Source organism: Triplophysa rosa, linkage group LG16 (assembly GCF_024868665.1).
Source record: "Triplophysa rosa linkage group LG16, Trosa_1v2, whole genome shotgun sequence".
NCBI classification, from domain to species: Eukaryota; Metazoa; Chordata; class Actinopteri; order Cypriniformes; family Nemacheilidae; genus Triplophysa; species Triplophysa rosa.
The window spans coordinates 2,501,608-2,521,634 of record NC_079905.1 but is presented as its reverse complement, the minus strand read 5'-3'; the positions used below and the strand labels follow the sequence as shown (position 1 = coordinate 2,521,634).

General features: G+C 37.7%; 1 protein-coding gene and 2 long non-coding RNA genes across 8 annotated transcripts in view; 2 read left to right on the top strand and 1 right to left on the bottom strand.

Annotated features, from left to right (window-relative positions):
- Positions 1–862: 862 nt before the first annotated feature.
- LOC130566811 (uncharacterized) lies at positions 863–2,126 on the top strand. Its single transcript, XR_008964533.1, has 3 exons — positions 863–961; positions 1,705–1,849; positions 1,960–2,126. It is a non-coding gene; the product is annotated as an uncharacterized LOC130566811 (long non-coding RNA).
- A 995-nt stretch (positions 2,127–3,121) lies between these two features.
- Positions 3,122–11,936, top strand: LOC130566810 (uncharacterized). 6 transcript variants are annotated; one of them, XR_008964530.1, is made up of 5 exons: positions 3,122–3,204; positions 3,514–3,564; positions 3,639–5,195; positions 5,439–7,338; positions 11,827–11,936. It is a non-coding gene; the product is annotated as an uncharacterized LOC130566810 (long non-coding RNA). The 6 variants fall into 6 exon arrangements; XR_008964528.1 differs by having other exon boundaries at positions 3,514–5,195; XR_008964531.1 differs by having other exon boundaries at positions 3,130–3,738; positions 5,067–5,195.
- The window catches only part of fam135b (family with sequence similarity 135 member B), a 37,875-nt gene continuing 26,362 nt past the window's right edge, over positions 8,515–20,027 (bottom strand). The window contains exons 13-20 of the mRNA XM_057354542.1: positions 17,991–19,782; positions 16,832–16,998; positions 16,567–16,658; positions 16,179–16,276; positions 14,718–14,869; positions 14,023–14,133; positions 13,677–13,790; positions 8,515–12,169 (exon numbers count right to left, since the gene is read on the bottom strand). Of these exons, the coding sequence (XP_057210525.1) occupies positions 11,964–12,169; positions 13,677–13,790; positions 14,023–14,133; positions 14,718–14,869; positions 16,179–16,276; positions 16,567–16,658; positions 16,832–16,998; positions 17,991–19,782 (2,732 nt within the window). The 3' untranslated portion in view covers positions 8,515–11,963. The remainder of the gene's footprint in view (positions 12,170–13,676; positions 13,791–14,022; positions 14,134–14,717; positions 14,870–16,178; positions 16,277–16,566; positions 16,659–16,831; positions 16,999–17,990; positions 19,783–20,027) is intronic.

Genomic DNA, 20,027 nt, shown 5'->3' with positions numbered 1-20,027 from the left:
TTGTCATTCTTTCTACATTCTTCCTATGGTTTTTAATGTAGTTCCTCAATAACAGATTTTTGTTTAGTTTTGACCTAAAAGTTCAGTATTACAGCTTTGATAGTATGAGCAACAGTGACAGTAAAACTTGCCTTTTATTACCGGAAGCCTCCCATCCGTTTCCACGGGCCCAAGAAAAGCCATATAACCCGAGAGCCGCGTTCGACTGCATCAAGTCGAGATGAGGCATAAATCTTCCATGTAATATTACTGCATAAAACGGTTAAATTATACGACTCGATCAATTTAAGAATGCCAAAAAGAGGTCATGAACGGATGATTATCTAATTCAACTCTTAACTCAAAAGTTAGTGACACATGCAAATCACTTATTTCATGGATTTTCTCACAGTCAATTGAAAGTTAAATCTGTCCCGCCGCAAAACGAATAACCCATTTTTAATCAATCAGTTTGTGAGTTCACTGAAGTTTTGTTTAATTAACAGCGTCGGTCGGTCGGGGAGGTCCACGTATGCAGAATTAATGGCGCTCTCTTTGTTGTTCATTAACAAGCAAATTGAACGGGAACAGTACAGTATGGAAAATGTTTTTTTATTTAAACATGTTAATTAACTTGAGGTGTGTACATTCATCATTTTTATGTATTAATCAACAGAAAATGTTGACACCGTTTTCTAGCAAACATTAGTAATAAAATAATAAGACACTTCATACATTTCAGATGTGTCCACATCTTTGTGAGCATCCTTGTCAGGACTCTGTCAGAGGCCCGGAGCCCGCCTCAGGGGCCCGGGGGCAGTAGTGGGCTCAAATTCATGGAGAGATGTTCCAGAAAGACATGCTTCAGACTGTTTCTACCTCCGTCAGCAGCTGGAAGTGCATATGACTTCAGAACAGACATGGAGACACCGGTGAAGGACAACGCTGAGGGACGAGCATGCTGGGCGACATGTCACTGCTGGTGAGTGTAGAAGAGTGTGAAAGTGGATCACGGAGAATTGTAAATGCGTTCGGGGTAAATCAAACAGACGAGTTTACAAAACATTGTCCCATTTGACAATCCCAAGTTTAACTCGGGATACCACAATTTGTGACAGACGTCTGCCAGCTTTGCCGCTGGTCAGAGTTACTAAAGAACTGAAAAACTGACAGATGAGAGACACAGATCCACCATATGCATCGGCCACACGGCAGATAATCTCAAAATATCAAGGATCAAGGTTAATCTGTCATAAAACACAATTTTACGAAGAAAAATATTCTTCTTTCCAAATGCTTTGTGGCCAAGATGCATATTTTGGTCTTTAAAGAGAATAAATGTTTTTCTATTCAGTTGTTAATGCTAAAGGTAAAGAAAGTGTGTTTAGTGTAACGTTTAGTTTATACGTTATGTGATGGTGTACATAACAAGGATCAGCCATCATTACACTGGATTACATTATTTTCCTTTGCTCTGATCTCTCTGGATTATCTGAGATGATGGGATTTTATATTTAAATTCACTGCTGAATTTAGAGATTCCCAAGAACAAAAGATACCAAGAGACATTCACAACTTAATAAGACATTTGAATTTTATACATTGTGGAATATTGAGCTTCACAATTAAACGATCTAAGTGTATATGTGCGTATGGTTGTATATTAGAGACATTCGTGCTTGCATGATACGACTGATGTGAAGTTTCAACTTTTCATTTAATCAGCATTTCTAGATGTATTGCGGTCATTCCAGTTCAGTGTCTGTTGAATTTCAACAAAATCAAACCTCAGGAGTGACAAAGTCATCCAACAGCAATGTGAAAGACTGGCAGCATGACAAGACACAATAAAACTGTGATATAAATTCAGGTTATTTACATAAAAATATTATTTTGAACTTTTCCTAAATACGTGTAGAAATATGACTGTTATGTTGCTTAAAAGTGAATATGAACTTGTTTTCTTTGTGTCTTTTTCAGACCACAAATACTGCAGAGCATCTTTTCTCTAATTTTTACCCGTTTCTCCAGTTTTCGTTTTCTGGCTTCTTTAAAAGTTCATGTCAATAAAAGAAGACGCTACTAAATTCACAGCTATGTTCTAAAATCTTCAAGATGTAGAGCGACTGCCTTTCACACTCCATTTCATCTTGTCATCTGTACTCTCTCCTGCGTCTTCCTCCATCTCCATCCTCCTCTCATTGCAGAAGGCATGAGGACGTGTTAACCTCTACAGTATTGCCACCCTCAGTCCAAAAGAGAGGAACATTATGGGTGATTGGTAGGTGTTGATGCAACAGTAGCAGGGAGCTGGTTACTTCTGCAAGCTGCCCGCTGGCTGACCGATTCACCTTGATAAAATGACTAAGGTGAGCAGACCTGTCCGTGGAAGAAGATTTTCATAATCAGCACCTGCAGCCCTGAAGATTGTACCTTTGGAGGAGGCGATTATCATGGACATATACATTGACGCGATACAATACTTAAAAACTAGTTTGATGTCTGACACGAAGTACCCTGTGGGATTTTGCCATCCAAGAAAATTTTGGTTCATGATAGGGCAAGCTGATTTAATTTTCATTTCCATTTCAATTTATTTGTCAATAAGCATGTCCCATTGATCAGTAATTGTAGTTTTATAGCTTATTGTAGTTTGACTAATATTTTAAATTAGCTTTTAGTTTTAGAGTTTTTGTTTTTTAATTAATTTTAGTTTGTTTATTGCTGCTAATTATTTGATTTTTTGTTTATCATTATACTTTTAGTGCCTTACATTTATTTCAGTTTATTTCTGGGCAAAGTTAAAAATAATGTTTAGTTGAAGTTTTTCCAGTAATTCTTAGTTCAGTATTTTGATTTCAATAAACAGAAATGTTTTCAATGTTTTCAATGTTTTCATTTTAGTAAACGAAAGGCTGGAATACACTACAAGACTTTTGCTCAGATTTTCAGTCTGGACTTGTTGCAGAAAGAAACTTTCAAAAAATCTGCAAACGTGTGATGCCTAGTTTTTTTTAATAATCTGTTCAGCCTTAAATAACCTTGCTTTGAACACATGCGGACATGTTTAGACAGAATGGTAAATGCTGACAACCCCAGTCCCCATTCACTTTCATTGTCTTTCATTTTCACCTAGCCTATATAAACGGCAGCATCAATATTTTCTTCACAGGTTTTTTGTGCTTCCCTGAAGAAAAAACTAAATTATACTGGAACGACATGAGGGTGAGTAAATGACTACTGCCTCTTTAAGATGTTGCATTTACCAAAACTTTCAGGATTAAATGATAGCCTACTATCTGCCATGCAAGAATTCTAAAGGCCTCAAAGAAATCACACAGTGAGCATACAGGTTTCCTGCGTAAATGCCACACAAAACATGCCATTTATTTTCTAAATCATTTATACAGCCATTTATATATAGAAAAGAAATGGTATGTTGTGTTCTGTGAGGCGATTATCATGTCTGTGAAAGACATTGCCATGGTTACTAAAGTTACCCCTGCTTGAATATTTCTGCTGTATATTCTGAAGGAAAGAACGGCCAGAGGAACATCCTTCGCCTCTACAGGAGAGTCAGCTACGGTAAATTGTTAAATGTCTGAAGATCGATATTCTTGTCCGCTCGCCTTCTCGCTGATGGGTAGAAATGCTCTCAGCTTTCATTAGGAATGTCAGCGAATCACAGCTCTGACCTATACAGCCGCCAGAGGTCAAACTGGCGCCCACTCGTAGCTACTGCACAATGAAGACTATGAGGTACGAGATAAATTACAATTACAACAACAAAATATTTTGATGTTTGTACACACAGCTGATCTTTTTGAGTTATGACAGTGACTTAATATCAACTTTCAGACTATTTATATGTGTATGATTGTGTTAGTCTGGTTGGCTTTTTATAGCCTAAAAATATTGTCAACTTTTTAAAATGTATAATCAATTGTGTGTGCGTGTGTGTGTGTGTTTGCACGACAGTGTGTGTGTACATACAGAGATTGAGCGCCATCCTATGGCGACTTGTAGCATCTTTAAAAATTTGAGCAGAGCTTATGGATTTTAGTTCTATGGAACGCATCCAAAAGCTAAGAAGGGTTGAGGTATGAAAGACCCCAAGACACCAGCCTCATTGGTCCAGTTCCTATCTAACAGTCGCAGGTTTTAATTTTCATAGTAAATACATAAATGGCCGGTTTCACAGACAAGGCTTAAGACTAGTCCCAGACTAAAATGAAAGTTTGAGCTGTCCTTACTGAAAATAAGTTGCCCTCACATTTCTTAAAATATGTCTGTGCCATTGTTTTGTCTCAAGATGCACACCAGTAATGTTTTTATCTAAGGCATTTTAATAAAAGCGACTTAAAGGGGTCATATGGCGTGAATACGTGTTTTTACGTGTCTTTGGTGTGTTGCCCATGCATGTATTAGAATTGCAAAAATGAAAGTGTGGGAACAAAAGATGCATTCTATCTAAAAGCGAATGCTCACCCAGACCTGCCTGAAACGCCTCGTGTAACCACACCCCCACAAATCTTCGTGGTATGAGTTGACTAAGACCGCCCAAATGTATACGCAAGTAAGATGGGCGTACCTGTAATTACAATTGCTTTGGAACCCGATGTTCCAAATATGGTAAGAGGCGTTACATTTCCGTCACACGCTTGCAGTATTAACTGGCCAGTCATAGCACACCTCGCTTTTCAGAGCGACGAGTTTTGTAAAACATCCATGTGTTTCAGAGAGGTGGGGCAAAGAGGAGATACAAACATGCACGGTATGTGGAAAATACAGCGTTTTTGAACCTTAAATCGTGTACACATTGCATTACATCTAAAACAAACCATAATATTTGTTTTAGCCGTGTCATGACCCCTTTAAATATCCTAACTTAACTAAGGCATAGTCCTGGTTTAAGCTAAGCCTTTTCTGTGAAACCGGGCCAAAGTATTTAAATATGTACTGTAAATATTGTTGTCGCATAATTAGTTCAATATTGTTTTAGTATTCTCTGAGATATGAATCTGGCACACAGGGATTAATAACAGCCAAACTGACCATGTAAAAGGCCGACCCGTGGTTTGTTTTAGGATCCCTGAAACGCGGCCCGTCACGTCTCCGTCCTCCCGAGGGATCTGCCTTTCAGTCTGGGATACACTTCTGCATCCCTCATACATGATGAAGTGCATACACGTTCAAGTAGTCGGAGAACTAACTACGTACGTATGTAAGCTAATGTGACACACTAAATAATGATCTCAAACGGTCGCAATCTCTTTTGAAATGGAAACTGGAAAACTTTCATGTCTATATTCAGGCTTTATTGTGCATGTCTGTAAATGGTTTTGTTTTTCAGACTGACAAATATGATAACATGATGATAACACAGCTTAACTCGTATCGAACCCAGATAATCTTTTGTGTATAAACAATGTGAGGTGTAATTTGTGATGTGATTTCAGTGGAAGGCAGACCGCACATCTCCAGTAACGTCTGCCCACGTCTCACTTCCTGCAGGAGAGCGACTCTCACGCTTTATTACGGAGCGTTTAACGCCTTTCTCCAGGTAATGAGGCAGATGACTCAACATCCTGTTAACACAAAGAATAATTATCTGTCTGAGACAAAGACAAGCACATAGAGAGAGGAAGGGGGAGAAAAAGCAATAAAGACATGTTTAGGATGCTGCTGTCTTGGAGGTCAAGTGCCAACAGGGTGTAAACAGGCAGGTTTTAGAAAAGAGCTTGTGTAATGCTTTGTATTTTAATATTCATATAGTTTAACATTTTAGCAGTGCCCATAAGACGCATCCGGAAAGCACAGTTGGCCACATTTATGATTGAAAAGTGTGCATCTTCGGTTGCCTGTTTAAGAAAGATGGCACAAAGCAAATGCAACTTTTATAAGACCCTTGATTTATCTACCGGCTTTAGTTTGCTGTCAGCAAGACAACTGTAGATTGGTTCTGTGTCCAGTCAATGGAAGTAATTGGGGGTCAATGTTATTTGGTTACCAACTTTCTTCAAATTATCTTCTTTGTTGTTCTGCACAGTCGAGAAAGAATAAAGAAAGTCATACAGTACATGACATAAAAGTGTAAAACAATTATTTTAGGGTGAACTATCCCTTTAACTGATTTCGTTGTATAACGTAATACAATGAAATATTTAAGGAATCAACCTTAACACGTGTAAAGACATTTTCAGATATGTTTCAGTGGTTTTGTCTTCATACAATGAAAGTCGACGGGGTTCAGTGTTGCTTGGTTTCCAACATTCTTTAAAATATCTTGTGTGTCTCCCAGAAGACACGCAGGTTTGGAATGACATAAGGCCAGTGTTGGGTAAGTTACTCTGAAAAAGTAATTAATTACTAGTTACTAATTGCATATTCAATAGTGTAATTAGATTACTGTACAAATGACTCTCTCCAAAAGTATTTAAGTACTTATAACTAATTACTTTCTACATCCTATTTCAACCTTGATTAGTTAAGTGATTCAAGGATAGACATGAAACGACTCTATTAATTCATTCAAATATATAACTACATAAAGTAGTGACCAAAGTATTACAAATGTGAGAATTATAGGCTACATTAAAGCGTGGATTTTAAAGTTAGACTTTAGATTTTGATGTCAATTCCACTATTGCACACACACATATTACACAAAGTATTTAGTTTAATAGGCCCTTTTCACAATGACGTCACTTAACTTCTGCCTTCTCTCAAAGCAGTGTATCATGACATCCGTCTTGCAACAAACAAGAAGAAGAACTTCCGTTTTGCCGTCGCGCTGGAATTTAACAACAGTGACAGAAAAACTGACAGAACACGTATTCAAGTACTTATCCTAGCACCTTCGCTAACACAAATAATAATAATAAAAAAACACTTACCTTCATAATCAAACAGGTACTGTTCAACAAAGTATTTGTATCCTTTATCTAGCTTTCATCTTGTCATTAGCGAAAATTTGTCTGCAAGATGTTGTACATCATCTAGACGTATTTGTGGCAGCCGTGACTCCGTGAACTCCATTCTGAGGCGCTAGCGGAAGTAACGATACACTGCTTCCCGGTAGAACGGAAGATGCGTGACGTCATGTGAAAAGGGCCTATTACATCAGAAGTAACTGTAATGAAAAATCTGAGTAATCCCTTACTTTAAAGGAAAAGTAATTAAATTACAGTATCTAATCACTTAATTACCCAACACTGCATAAGGGTGAGTAAATGAGGAATGAATGTACATTTTTGGGTAAACCTTTTAGTGTTTGAAAAATGTTTGTGTATTTCTAGGAGTGACTAGCGGCCACACACAACTGCTGTGCTAACAGACCACGACTTTTGCACTAACACGGTAAGAATAATATTCACAGCACAAGATCTTCGTTTCTCTCCCTTTGGTGTCATGTGTTCTAATGAGGCCTTCTGTGAGCTGTACTGTCCACAGTCCGATTTATCGGCTGCTAATTACTCCTGCCGGACTTCTTGTCTATTGGCAAAAGCTTCCTCGAAAAACATCACAGAGGGACTAAAAATGACTTGAATGTTTGCCAGGACGTGAATGTGTTTTTTAGGATGATCTGCAGGGAGTTGGAGTGGTTTGATGGCTCGAACATCCTACAGCAATACGAGAGTTGTTTCTCGAGACCTTTAAGAGGATTTCTTAGGATTTGTTATGGGAGGAAGAGGAAGTTAATGTTGTGCTTTGAATTGTAATCCCTCTTTTATCCAAGGTCAGGTTATTTAGAACCAAGAATTTTTGTTATTAGACTTTAATCTTTATTTCAAATCAAATCTCTTTATTGTCACACATCATGTACACAAGTGTACTGATGGTGAAATTCTTAGGTACAAGACTCTTGGCCATGGCAGTACAAGCAACAAGTGATTTAAGTGATATTGATGGCGTTAAGAATTAAACAATAAATAAATAATTTAAGTGATAGTACATAGATATGAATTTTTTAATTTATTCATTTAGCATTTATTCGTTTATATATAATTTCTTATATATATATATACAGTATATATGGTCTTACTAATAAAATGAGTTTTGTTTACACCAGAACAGCATGTAGGGTGGAAATGTCTGGCTCACGTGTCCTGGTCCGAGGCTTTTGGCTGATGAGTTCAAATCCTTGGCTGTATCGTTTCCATAGCAACGACTCTTCAGTGTTTTTGTTAGCTTTCTATTATGCAGCTGTCAGACTTCACGTCTGGAATTCTATTGATCACTTCGCAAAATGTAAACAGAAGCACTTCTGGTTTCATTTTTTATTATAATTTCTTAAATCTTGTATACAGAATACTTCCTGTTTCGGTTTTTAACGCTACACAAACGTTAGAACAAAATACATCAAACAGAACATTTAGAACAGAATAAAAATGAAAATCTTTTTGCCTTTATTAATGTGGAATATATATATATATATATATAAAGAATGCTCAAACAGGAAGTGCGTCTGGACCATGTTGTTGACATCTGCCAGATGATATGACACAGTTTCAATATAAACAAACATGCCAGATCCACTTTTAAAAGAAGAATACTATTTATTGTAATATTTCATTTAATCATAATATAATAATGTATCATTTCTTATTTTACACTGAATATACTTATTTATATATTTGGGCTACTAGGAACACATAATTAAAGCAAACATAGAAAAACGTCAGCATTGGCACAGATGTGAAGATACATATCGGAAGAAAATAAACAGACGCAAATAAACATGTTACAGTCTCACAGTGAACACAATTTCAGATTCATTCGTGGCTTAATACACAGGTATGATTTAAACAAACAAAATGTTTTAAATTAAGAAGTTAAACATTAATTTACAAAGATGAGCTGCCACTTTATAGACAGACAGACAGACAAATACGCACATACACATCAAACGTGGCTGTTGATTTTTAATTGGGGTGATCTGTATGTGATCATAAAATGAAGGGGCGGGGCTTAATTTTATTTTCATACATTAGGGTTTGATCAGATGTTGAAAGTGATCTCTATATAACAATCTTGTCGATGTTGTTGGTTGAGATTATTATTAACATTTTGAAATTTTAAGAAATATTAAAGGGTGTAACTGCATACGGCCTGAACATACCAAGAATTTCTTAATTTAATATTTTATAAAACAAGGGATCTTTGAATGGTATACATTTCCAGTTGATAGTATTCTCGAGTGTATTTTTAACACCTGACCTGACGTACTGTGCGTGTTTACACACACACTTGCTTCTGCCCTTGGTCAGTAATCCCAACATACATCAGCTCTTTTCCGTAATTAATATGCCTACTTTGTGCGTGTAAACGACAGCCATCAACCCGCATTATTAAACAAACAAACACACACACACACACACACACACACACACACACACTGAGTGCAGCAGAGCATGATGGGTAATGGGGCGTTATGGCTGAAAGCTCCCTCAGAGGTAATGAAGCAGTGGAATCACGTGACACGGTCATGTGACCTGTGTATTAAAGAGGTGGGGTTACATTTGCATCAGTCATGATGACAGGTTGTTTACCGACCAAGCAAGGGTCAGTCAGCGTGTACATAAAGCTCAACGTGGACGGAAGGGGCATCTTTTAACTGCTGACATAAACACAATCACACGATGCTGACGGTGACTGAATAAGACCCAGAACTCACGGAAACTCAAGAGCTAAAGATGCTGAATGGGATGAAAAGCCGAGGTGTTAGAGTTTGAAAGTGTTACCCTTGAGATGCAGACAGCCCAAAAACAACCTCAGAGCAAAAGCATCTGTGATGATGGAAAGAGAAATATATTTCTTGCACCTGCTTCTGTCAACCAATCGTAACGGAGGTTATCGACATATAGAAGGTACGAGAGCAGCTTTATAGTATTTAGTAGTAAAAATCAAAGAGAAGCTGGAAAATGATCATGTAAAACTCATTTATGACCTTTCTGCGGAAGAAAAAATGAAATGTTAAGTGAAATTCATGGGTAAAAAGGAGTGACCCTTAAACAACATCCAAAAGAGAAATCAATATCATTATAGTAATACGCATTAATATGATAAGCTGGAGGATCTAACTGCTCTGTAAGACAAACCAATGGAGTACAATGACAAAACTACTGCAAAGAAACCAAAATGTTATTATGCTAAACCAATGCCAACACGACAACATAGAGTTTTGCTGATCTGAGAAAATTAAACAAATACAATTCACACAAATAACTTCTCACTCTATATAAAATAAATAAAGTCAAAAATCACCAAATTCAGAATGTTTAAGGCTGATTCTTCAAAGCAATGTCAATTGATGTCAAAAATAAATAAATGTACTAAATGTTTACATTTTAAAGGGAAATTCTGACCGGATGTCTGTTTGAGGCTACAGTGTTGCCTTGCTGTCATGTGGGTGTTTTAAGTGGTTTTAGTGCGTTGCTATGGGGTTGCTATGGTGTTTTGGGTGGTTGCCATGTTGCTTCTTACTAGCCCGAGTCTAAAAAGCCAACCATCAAGTCTACACAGTATACAGTATGGGATTTATTTTCCTGTTTCAATGTCCGTAAACATCAAAACTTAATGTTTGAGGTTCGTTTACTACGAATTAAAAGAACACTGATTTCTGTTATTGCTCAAAGCACTTTCTAGTTGTGTCCCAAATGACATACTATGCACTATGCACTCAGCCATCTAGTCTGTGAATTTAGGAAGGGTACGATCGCCCCAAATGGAATACTAAATGGTTTTGCACTAACCGGAAGTATATGTGCCGAGGGCAAATGACGTCAATCGCACAACGTAATGCATGTCAATAAAAATCAATCAGTGCATTGTGCATTTAATGTAATTTTCACATGTTTTGCCCAGCATGACTTTAGTCACCATCCGTAATCAACTTTGCTTGAGCAGCATCTGATAGCCCCGCCCCCCTTCCGCAACGTAAACGAAACTGCGACCGTTGAGTGCGTCCAGAAATGTCCAGAGTTCCACACTTCATATTTATATCATCCGACTACTTAAAGTGCACTTCTTTTTTCATAATTTTCCATGTGTACGCACTACTTACACTATTTATGTTACGAAATGGCGTAGAATAGTGCATAAGTGCCCGATTTAGGACGCACCTACAGTTTCTGGTGAAGGTGGCTGGCATTTGGCCCCCGACTTGAAAACACAATGTATTGTAGAATACGAGGATTCTGCTTTAAGATCAGCTTTAAAACAAATGGAAATGTACATGACATCGTTGAAATGGTCCATCTGAGCGTGTGTAAAATTGAAATACTTTGATCATTAAGGCTGTCGTATGGTAAACATTCGTAACGTTCATAATGTGCAACTGCGAACACTGTTACGAGGGAAGCGTACATAATGTATTTTACATCACAATACAGTAAACACGATGGACTTGGCTCGTTTCACAGTGAGATTCTCACTTTGCAACATAACGCTGTCGAAACACACAGAAAGTATAAAAAACGATTTGATAAAAAGAAATCCTTGTTTGAGTTCTCGTCGCGGTTACGTTTCAAGTATTACAGTCCAGTGATTTCAACCTCTTCAAGTTATGAATGCCGTAGCAAATATAGCGTATTGTATGTTGTGTAGGAGTACTGAAGTGAATGACTAATCAAAGCTCTTGAAAGACATTCAAATGATATTCACATTCATCTGACGATAAACCCTCCAGACATGATTATACAACTACCTCACAAATCTTTAAGGCGTGTGTAGGCCTCCCGTTGCTCATTTTCTCTATTTGCTTACTATACAATGTTCTCTCTGTACATATTTGACGTATTTGTGTTCAGATTCACGATCTGAATCTTTGTTTTCTTGCGTCCACAGACTGAAGGTATTGAAACATTCCAGAGGTGAGTATATCTCTGAAATCATCTCCTTTTTGGCCGATACTTTCTGGGAAGTGTGTTCTGATTGGCTGGATCTCAAGGCATGACGTTACCTCCAAAGTGTGGCTGAATCGGCTATTTGAAGTAGTCCAGCCCTGTAACCAGAAGAAACTTCTCGAGGAAAAGTTCAGAATCAAGCACTGCGATGTGAGCCGCGCGTCCGATGAGCGTGTTAGCCGTGTTGGGTAACGCGTGGAACACGTTCTGTCTGATCAGACGACAGTTTGGAGCGTTCAGCAAGGGCTGGAGTAAATTATCGATCATCTCTCTATATACTGGACCTGTAAGAAAAAGAAATGTGAGGATGGCTACATACAACTCTATGAACATACACGTCTACAGATGAGTGCATACGTTTTCAAACTTTTTTTATATTAAAGAATATTACAATTAGTAAAAAGTTTACTTTTTTATTAAGTAGTGTCATGATGATAATATAAATATACAATTGTTCGAAAGTTTCTTATTATGGTGTGTAGCTTTCTCGATAATCACCATTTGTGTGTTTTGTGATATTTGTGCAGGTGTCCCTGATTTGTTCTGCAAAGTTATGCACATTCTTCATTTTTCTAATATCTGCATTTATGTTCTTTTAAGACTTCACCTGGTGCAATGTCTTTGCTATTTTTATCTGACTATTTTAATACTGCAATTTGTCAGCTTCCCATGTATTTGATCTTTTGTAATTCAAATTAAAATAGATTACTGATCGTTTTTCATTAGCTTTGTTTTTTATTAGCAAAGTTTAAACGCACATGCATTAAGGTATATTAACGATTGCTGCACCATCAAATCATTTTCATTGAACATAGATTGGATCCATTTAACATTCAACAGGCAAACATTTAATAACAAACTTATTTTATACATACTGTTAGGTATTTATTTATTTTACCAAGAAAAAAGTGTTGAATTATGCAATGAATTAATAAGCTATTGTTTATTACATCATCCTTTTTATGCTAAAGATAATATGCAATATCAGTGCATCTCCAGTTTTCACAAACCGAGGGACAAATATCTGTGATTTTCTTCAGTAATTTTACGTTTGCTAGTCTTTCAGAAATGATATGCACGAACAATCTCCGAAGTGTTGATAACTTATAAACACAACTTTCTTCGTCAGCGTGCTGATATAAACTTGTGCATCTGACTCCTGGAGACTGTTTAAAGACAGCTAGTCAGATTGTAGCTTGCAGTTTTTAGAAATCTTGCTGTTTTTCTGCGAAGCGGCATCAGCAGGTGGTCGGCTCTTAAGATCTGGAAACATATACTAACGGCGGCTCTATTTCTAGACGCTCATCATTGTTACATGTGATCATTTCCTGTGTGTGTGCAGATGTGACAGCTTAGTGTGAGCAGCTTCAGCTGTGACTGTCACACTCACAACATCACAGAGACGGAATTCTCTCATCTGTCTCTCAAACAGACAGAAACCTACCTGTCAAAGAGGCGCACGAACTCTCAAGTCTTTCGTTCTTCCTATTTTTTTCTTTCTTCTTTTTTTTAGTCCTTTTTATTAACGGAAGCATGGAGCATTTCTGTTAATATCATAGGATATGCTTTCAGAAAAATTGTTTTTCATGTAAAATTCTACAATTGATTCTAGAAGCCAACATATAGAGAACGTTTTGTGAGGGCTGTTGCCGTCTGGTTGCTAGGGTGTTCTCGGTGTTTTATCATTTTTGCTATGAGATCGGTCGTGTTCTGGTTGGTTGCTAGGGATTGCTATCTGGTTACTAGTGTTACAGACAGATGTGAAGATATGAGGACTTTGAGCCGACAGACCTGTGGTTCTGTCTTTAAGGGCGGTCCGACACATTTCAATGCGGGCCGAATGGAAGGGCACATATCGGTCCTGTGGGGAGGCCACCAACACCACGTTCTTAAAGAACTGGAGACCTGAGGATTTAAAAAGAGAGAGAACATGGGTATTTGTGCATATACTGTAAAAAAACAACTAATAGGATTTACTTAATTGTTTTGTGTTATTTGCGCAAGTTTTACTTAAAAAGTCAAATTTACTTTTAAAAAACTGTGTGCAAAAACTTGCACAAATAACACAAAAAAATGAGTAAATCTTACTAGCTGTTTTTTGCAGCGTACTGTACACGTGTGTGAAGCGTGTGTAAACCTGGTTTCTTGCTGAGCGTGTAGAGGAACGTCTGCCGCGGGTCGACGTGATCTCTGAACGTAAGCTGCAGGAGAGAGCCGGACTTCTTCAACTTCTGCATCAGCCACAAACCTTAAGAATAACAAAAGCGCATGCACAAATTTACACAGCGTTATAGAAAGTCAGACAATGTTTAAAATAAAAGTCCATATATATGACGTCTTTTTTGTTCTGAACAACTTTTAAAGGAATAGTTCATCCTAAAATGAAAATTCTTTCAGCATTTACTCATCCTCATGTCATCCCAAACCTGTATGACTTTCTTCTGCTGAACACGAAAGAAGATATTTTGAAGAACGTTGGCAACCAAACAACATTAAAAACCATTGACTTCCATTGTATTGACACAAAACCGGCGAGACTTTTCTCGAAATATCTTCTTCTGGCTCAGGTTTTAACCAACACGGTGCTCAACACCGTTGTAAATTGATAGTAATCCACACTTGTGATCACAGGTGTTACATTAATGTGCCAAACTGCAACGTTGCTTGGCAACCACATACAGCCTATAGTTAGGAAACTGAACTTTAATAGTTGGAGAAAGAATGATTTATTCAATACAATCATTTTTAATAATGGCTATCAATGGTGTGATATCTTTTACAAAGAAAAATCGTTTTATTAGAAGCTGACTGCATGTGTGTGCATGCGTGTACCTGTGCTGACCAGCGTGCTGTTGTTGTACAGAGTTCCCAGATGAGGTCCAGACAGTGAGAGGAAGGTGTGGAGTTTACACAGGTAACAGCGAAATCTGGGTCTGGTCAGCACAGAGCGTATGATGATGTTCCCCAGAGAGTGTCCAATGAAACTACAGCAAAGAAAAAACATCATTCAAAGACAAAAAAACCTGGCATTATGAACATATAAAATGAAGTTCCACAGAGCTTTGATGAGTTTTGGGGTTTCTTTATCCGCTTTAAAGGCTCTTCTCATTCAGAGAGTGTTTATTCTGACTGTGGAACTTTAAAGAGGTTTCAGGAAGAGACTTGAAAAGAATACCAGTGAATAACTTTTATTAAATATTTCAAAGTGTACCGGCTGGTATCAACATTTGAGAAATGATGTGAAAGAGAATAAAATACGTCTTTAAAATTGATATTAAAAGGATTTAATTGAACGAAGAAAACGTTTATTTCATTTCACAGGGTATTGTGTGAATGTCTTTTATGATCAAATTAATTCTAAACCGTCTTACTGAATGGTTTACTTTACACTACTGCCATCTTGTGGTAGAAAAATACAATGAAATTACTGAAAGTGGCACCCTATAGGCAAAATTATGTACATGTGATAGGTGTAAACATTTTTAATACATTTGCTCATTGACTGAATAATAGAAATAATCATGATTCCAAAATATATTTTATTCCTGTAATGGCCTGTAATTTTTTCTTTGATTCGTTTTTATGTCTTAATTCTCTGTTCATGTCTAGGTTTATTTGAAAAAAGTCCCAGTTTTCCCAAGAAGTCATTATATCATAAATGTGAAGATTGTATGACAGTGGTTCCCAAACTGGGAAACAAAACAATACGTCCACTCTCTACTGTACAAACTATGTCTATGTAATATATTAATATGTCTATTATGTTTGTTCATCTTAGCTCAAATGTGCCAGTGGAAATGTACCTTTGTTGAAGTGTCTACAAGCTGCTCTTTAAAAATTAAAACCCTTTGTGAAAGTGGGTTATTTCACTTAAATAAACCCTAATAAGATTATAAAATGTCTCAAACTCTCTCTAATTCAACATAACATCAAAGTATTGCCATATATATAAAGGTAAACATGTTGCATGGTTTTAATATAATATACTAATATTGTAGAAAATGTAAAAACTGAATGTAAAAAATGTAAAAACGGAAAAATAAGATATAACAGGATAAAAGTTAAATGTGTCTTAATGTACAGCCACAAGGGGGCGTGTGAGCTATACATATACTGCAAACATATAAGTCTCAAACACAGCATTTTATTATTACAGGGTTTACTTTTCTATTCAGATGAACTAAATCTTCCACACTGGAGCTCTAACGCTGTCCTGATATAGATCGAAGTTTGGTTGAACAGGTGAGATAAAATGGTTTTTCACTGTGCAAATGAAGTAATGAGATTATAAACCTGATTCGGTGGATCGTGAGGTTATACAGCTGAATGTGTTGAATGATCTCATCCATCAGTCGGTCAGTCATGGTGTCAAAATCTGCAAACGTGTCCGTCTGGAGAAAGAACATGGAGGCAAATTCTTTAAGAAATATTACGTTGGAAATTTGAGCTCCCTGATTGGTCGATGTGCAGCTGGAGTGATGTTCATCGGTCAAACTTCACTATTAATTCTGAACATTATGTTATATCTTACTAGTTCTGCAGTGAGCATTAGGCATTATATGATGTGCAAAATCTTCAACGTTATTACAACATCTGCTTTTGTGTCCCACGGAGGACAAGCAGATCAGTTTCGTCAGGCGGCTTTTATTGGTTGAATGAAGTTGAACTAGATCACTGATACCTGGTTTCGTTCAGACATGAGGAAGTCCAGTCTGGATCCCGGCAGACCCAGTTCTACAAACGTCTTGACCAGCCGCAGGTCTGCGCTGTTACCTGGCAACAACATAAAAGAAAATCGTATAACATTCCAGACCCAAATAGATAAAAATGTATTTCTATATATTACTTTCATATACTATATTTTTAATTTAAATGCTCTGTAGATTTAAAAAAAACCTTACAATAAATTAGAAAAATAAAATATTTGTGAAAATGAGAATGTTTACCGTCGAGTCCATGGACACACACCACAAGATGTATCCCGTCCTCAAACTCCGTGTCGTCTTCTTCCGGGGGGAAGTATGGATGCTCGGAGGCGAGGAGAGGTTGATCACTATAGAGACAGCCTCCAAACATCAGCTCCCTCAGAAGAGCTTCTTTTGCTTTATAGAAGCTACAAAAGAGCAATTTCACACTTAAAACAATACACACAAAAACAAATGATACAGTTACACGATTATCTTTATAATATAAAATATTTATATTCATCTATTAGATTTATATCTACATATATTTATTTGTATTTGTGGTCTGTTTACTAATATACTAAAATTGTTGTCCATAATGTTTGTCAAGTCTTTTGTGCCAGGGAGTAATTTAGTTTTAAATTATTATTACTTCTTTAATCCTTAGAATTAAATGAGCTTTTAATAACCTTGATACCTTGAAATATCTTTATTTTTGTACATACAGTATATATACAACAATTATTATAATTATTATATTATATATATTTATTTTCCTTGTACATAACGAATCATTTTAACTTTAATATAAGAAACATATTTAATATTTACAAAATAAAGCAAAAAAAGATGTTTTGGTTTTTTGAAACATTGTTTTTGTGTATTTGCTTAAAGTCCCCATGAACCAGAAGTTGCGATCATTTTACTTCCGTATTCTGACACATTTCCGAGTGAAAAGGAATTTCAAAGGAGAAAATTAGTGGGCGTGGTTTGCGTTTTTCTCTGCGAATTGATTGGATGTGTAAAACAGCTGTTGCGTTGATTTTGAAACGACACTGACAGCACACTGACATTTGAAGGGGAGGAGTTAACGCATGCTCCGCCCAAGCCGTCTAATTTACATCATTTGAGATGGATAGTCATTTCAGGGCGGAAGTGCATTTTCAGATTTTAACTGAAGATTATGAGGGTACATGGATTTTAAAAAGAAAGTGACACATATTGATAAGATATTGACTATAAACGCTGCAATATTTCATGAAAAAATAAGAATTGTTATTTTTAATTTCACTGGGACTTTAATAACTAATTATTGTTTATTTTAGACAAAAGTTACAGATTGTAAATCTAAAAAGAAAAAAGAAAAATGTATAAATATGAAAACATTCATCATCTAATCTAAAAAGTCAGATAACCTTACTTGACCATCCTCTCATTTATTTCTTGTTCAGCCCCTAAGCACGAGGAAGATGAGACGAGTACGAAGGAGCCCAGGGGTTGATGGGTAATAGGTGAGGTGGCCTGCCGAGTGGACAGTCCGCTGACCGACGGCGAATCGCGGAGCACGGATGAGAAGGGCAGACACGTGGGAGCGCACGAAGCCGACAGGTTCACGACCTCCACCACTTTCTTATTCACAAATGCCAGACTCAAACTTGCCGCCTTATCGGCTCTGCTTTCTCCCTCTGGTGTCAGCTGCTCTCTCTCATTGGCTGAAAGTTTAATGAGGTCACTGGGCCTTTCTTTCTCATTGGTTGTACGGATGCAAGTGTTCTCGCTATTGATTGTTGAATCTGAGAGGTTCTCTGTAGTTACGTTCTCAATCTCACTCAAATGAATCTGATGAACACTGATGTTATCATTGTCTTCTTCATATACATCTTTATTTAACTCTAGCACCACCTTGTGTTCATTTTCACAAGTGCAAGGCTCTGGGTTTTCAGAATACACGGTATCATCCGAATTTGCAAATATTTCAGCCGCTGTGGTTTTTTCAACACCATCTGTCCCAAGTTGCATATCCCTGTCACGTTCCTGATTTAATATTGCATTTCTTTTTTCCATCTCCTCGCCCGTCACGTTTCTTTTCTCCTGACTGGGCATTTCCCTCTCCTCCGTGTCGTCCGGGCTGCTGATCTGCGGTGCCGAAGCGGATTTGGTCAAGGTGCTGAGCTGTCGTTCCTCGTCCTCTTCGTACGGCAGGGAGCTTATGGAAGTCAGAGACGCCTGCGTGGCACTCGGCAGACTGCCGTGACTTTCTGTCTGTAGGCCCTCCAGAGAGCTCTGGTGGGCCGTCCGGCGCCGTGCCAGGTTGTGCAGGACATCACGACCCCCCGTGACCCCTCCTCGTCCCTCCAGTGTCCAGGCCACGGAGCTCGGCTCGCTTTCGATGCCCGAGTCTGAGATCACAGAGGAGGAGCGGTTCATTAGCTTAGACCCACCCATGAACACACCCCTGGGCGGGGTCTCGGATAGGCGGCGGAGCTGTTGTAGGGTGTTATGAGAGGGGGGAGTGGCTAAAGGAGAGTGGGTGTTCAATAGGGTCGCTGGTGCTGTATCTGTACTCCCATAATCCTTTGCGGGTGCTTCTGTGTATCTGTCATTTAATACCAATTGTTGGTCAAGGTTCCCAGTATTGCTTGGTGTTTCTAGGTGTTTACGGGTGGGCGGGAACTCGAAGCTGTCAAGGCTGGTGAGGTCAGAAAGTTTTGCAGCATCCCGATCTGCATGATCTGATTTAACAAAAGTCTTTTCATGCAGATCATCAAAGTTTGCTTCTGTTTGGCAACAAGTTTTCTCTTCATAACCGTCTAGAGAATGGACTACATCTATTGCATCAATGCTCTCGGTTTCATATTGGCATGTGGCTTCATCGATAGCCTCAATTCTTGAACCAGACCCAGTCCTGACCTCAGACTTGTAGATATGTTCATTTCTGTCATTATCTTCCAAACAGCTGATCGCAGCCTCTGTTTCAGCTCGTGTCTCTTTATAGTCCTCGATGCAATCGCTCTGATGGCTGATTTGATTCATACACACGGGGAGGTCTATATAATCTTCAGTGGTGGGCTCCTCGGGGGGTGATGCTGGTGAAAAGCTACCCTGTGTCCCCTCATCCACACAAATGGTTTGGACTTCTGCCCTGGTGTGTCGTGTCTCTGGTGATGCCTGAGAGTTGAAGACTGTTTGATTTTGTCTATGAGCAGTATAGTCTAGAAAAGTGAGAGAGCAGACTGTTATTCAATTATGAAAACTACAATACTTAAAACTATGTAGCAATGTAGTCAATTTTATAAATTATATTTTTCTTATTTATTCATTCATTGTTTTTATGTGGTTGTTTTTATCTATTAATATGTGTTTATTTATTCTGCTTTATATTCATTTCTTCATTCACTATTATTCTGTTCACTCGCTCGCTCACTCACTCATTCACTCACTCACTCGCTCACTTACT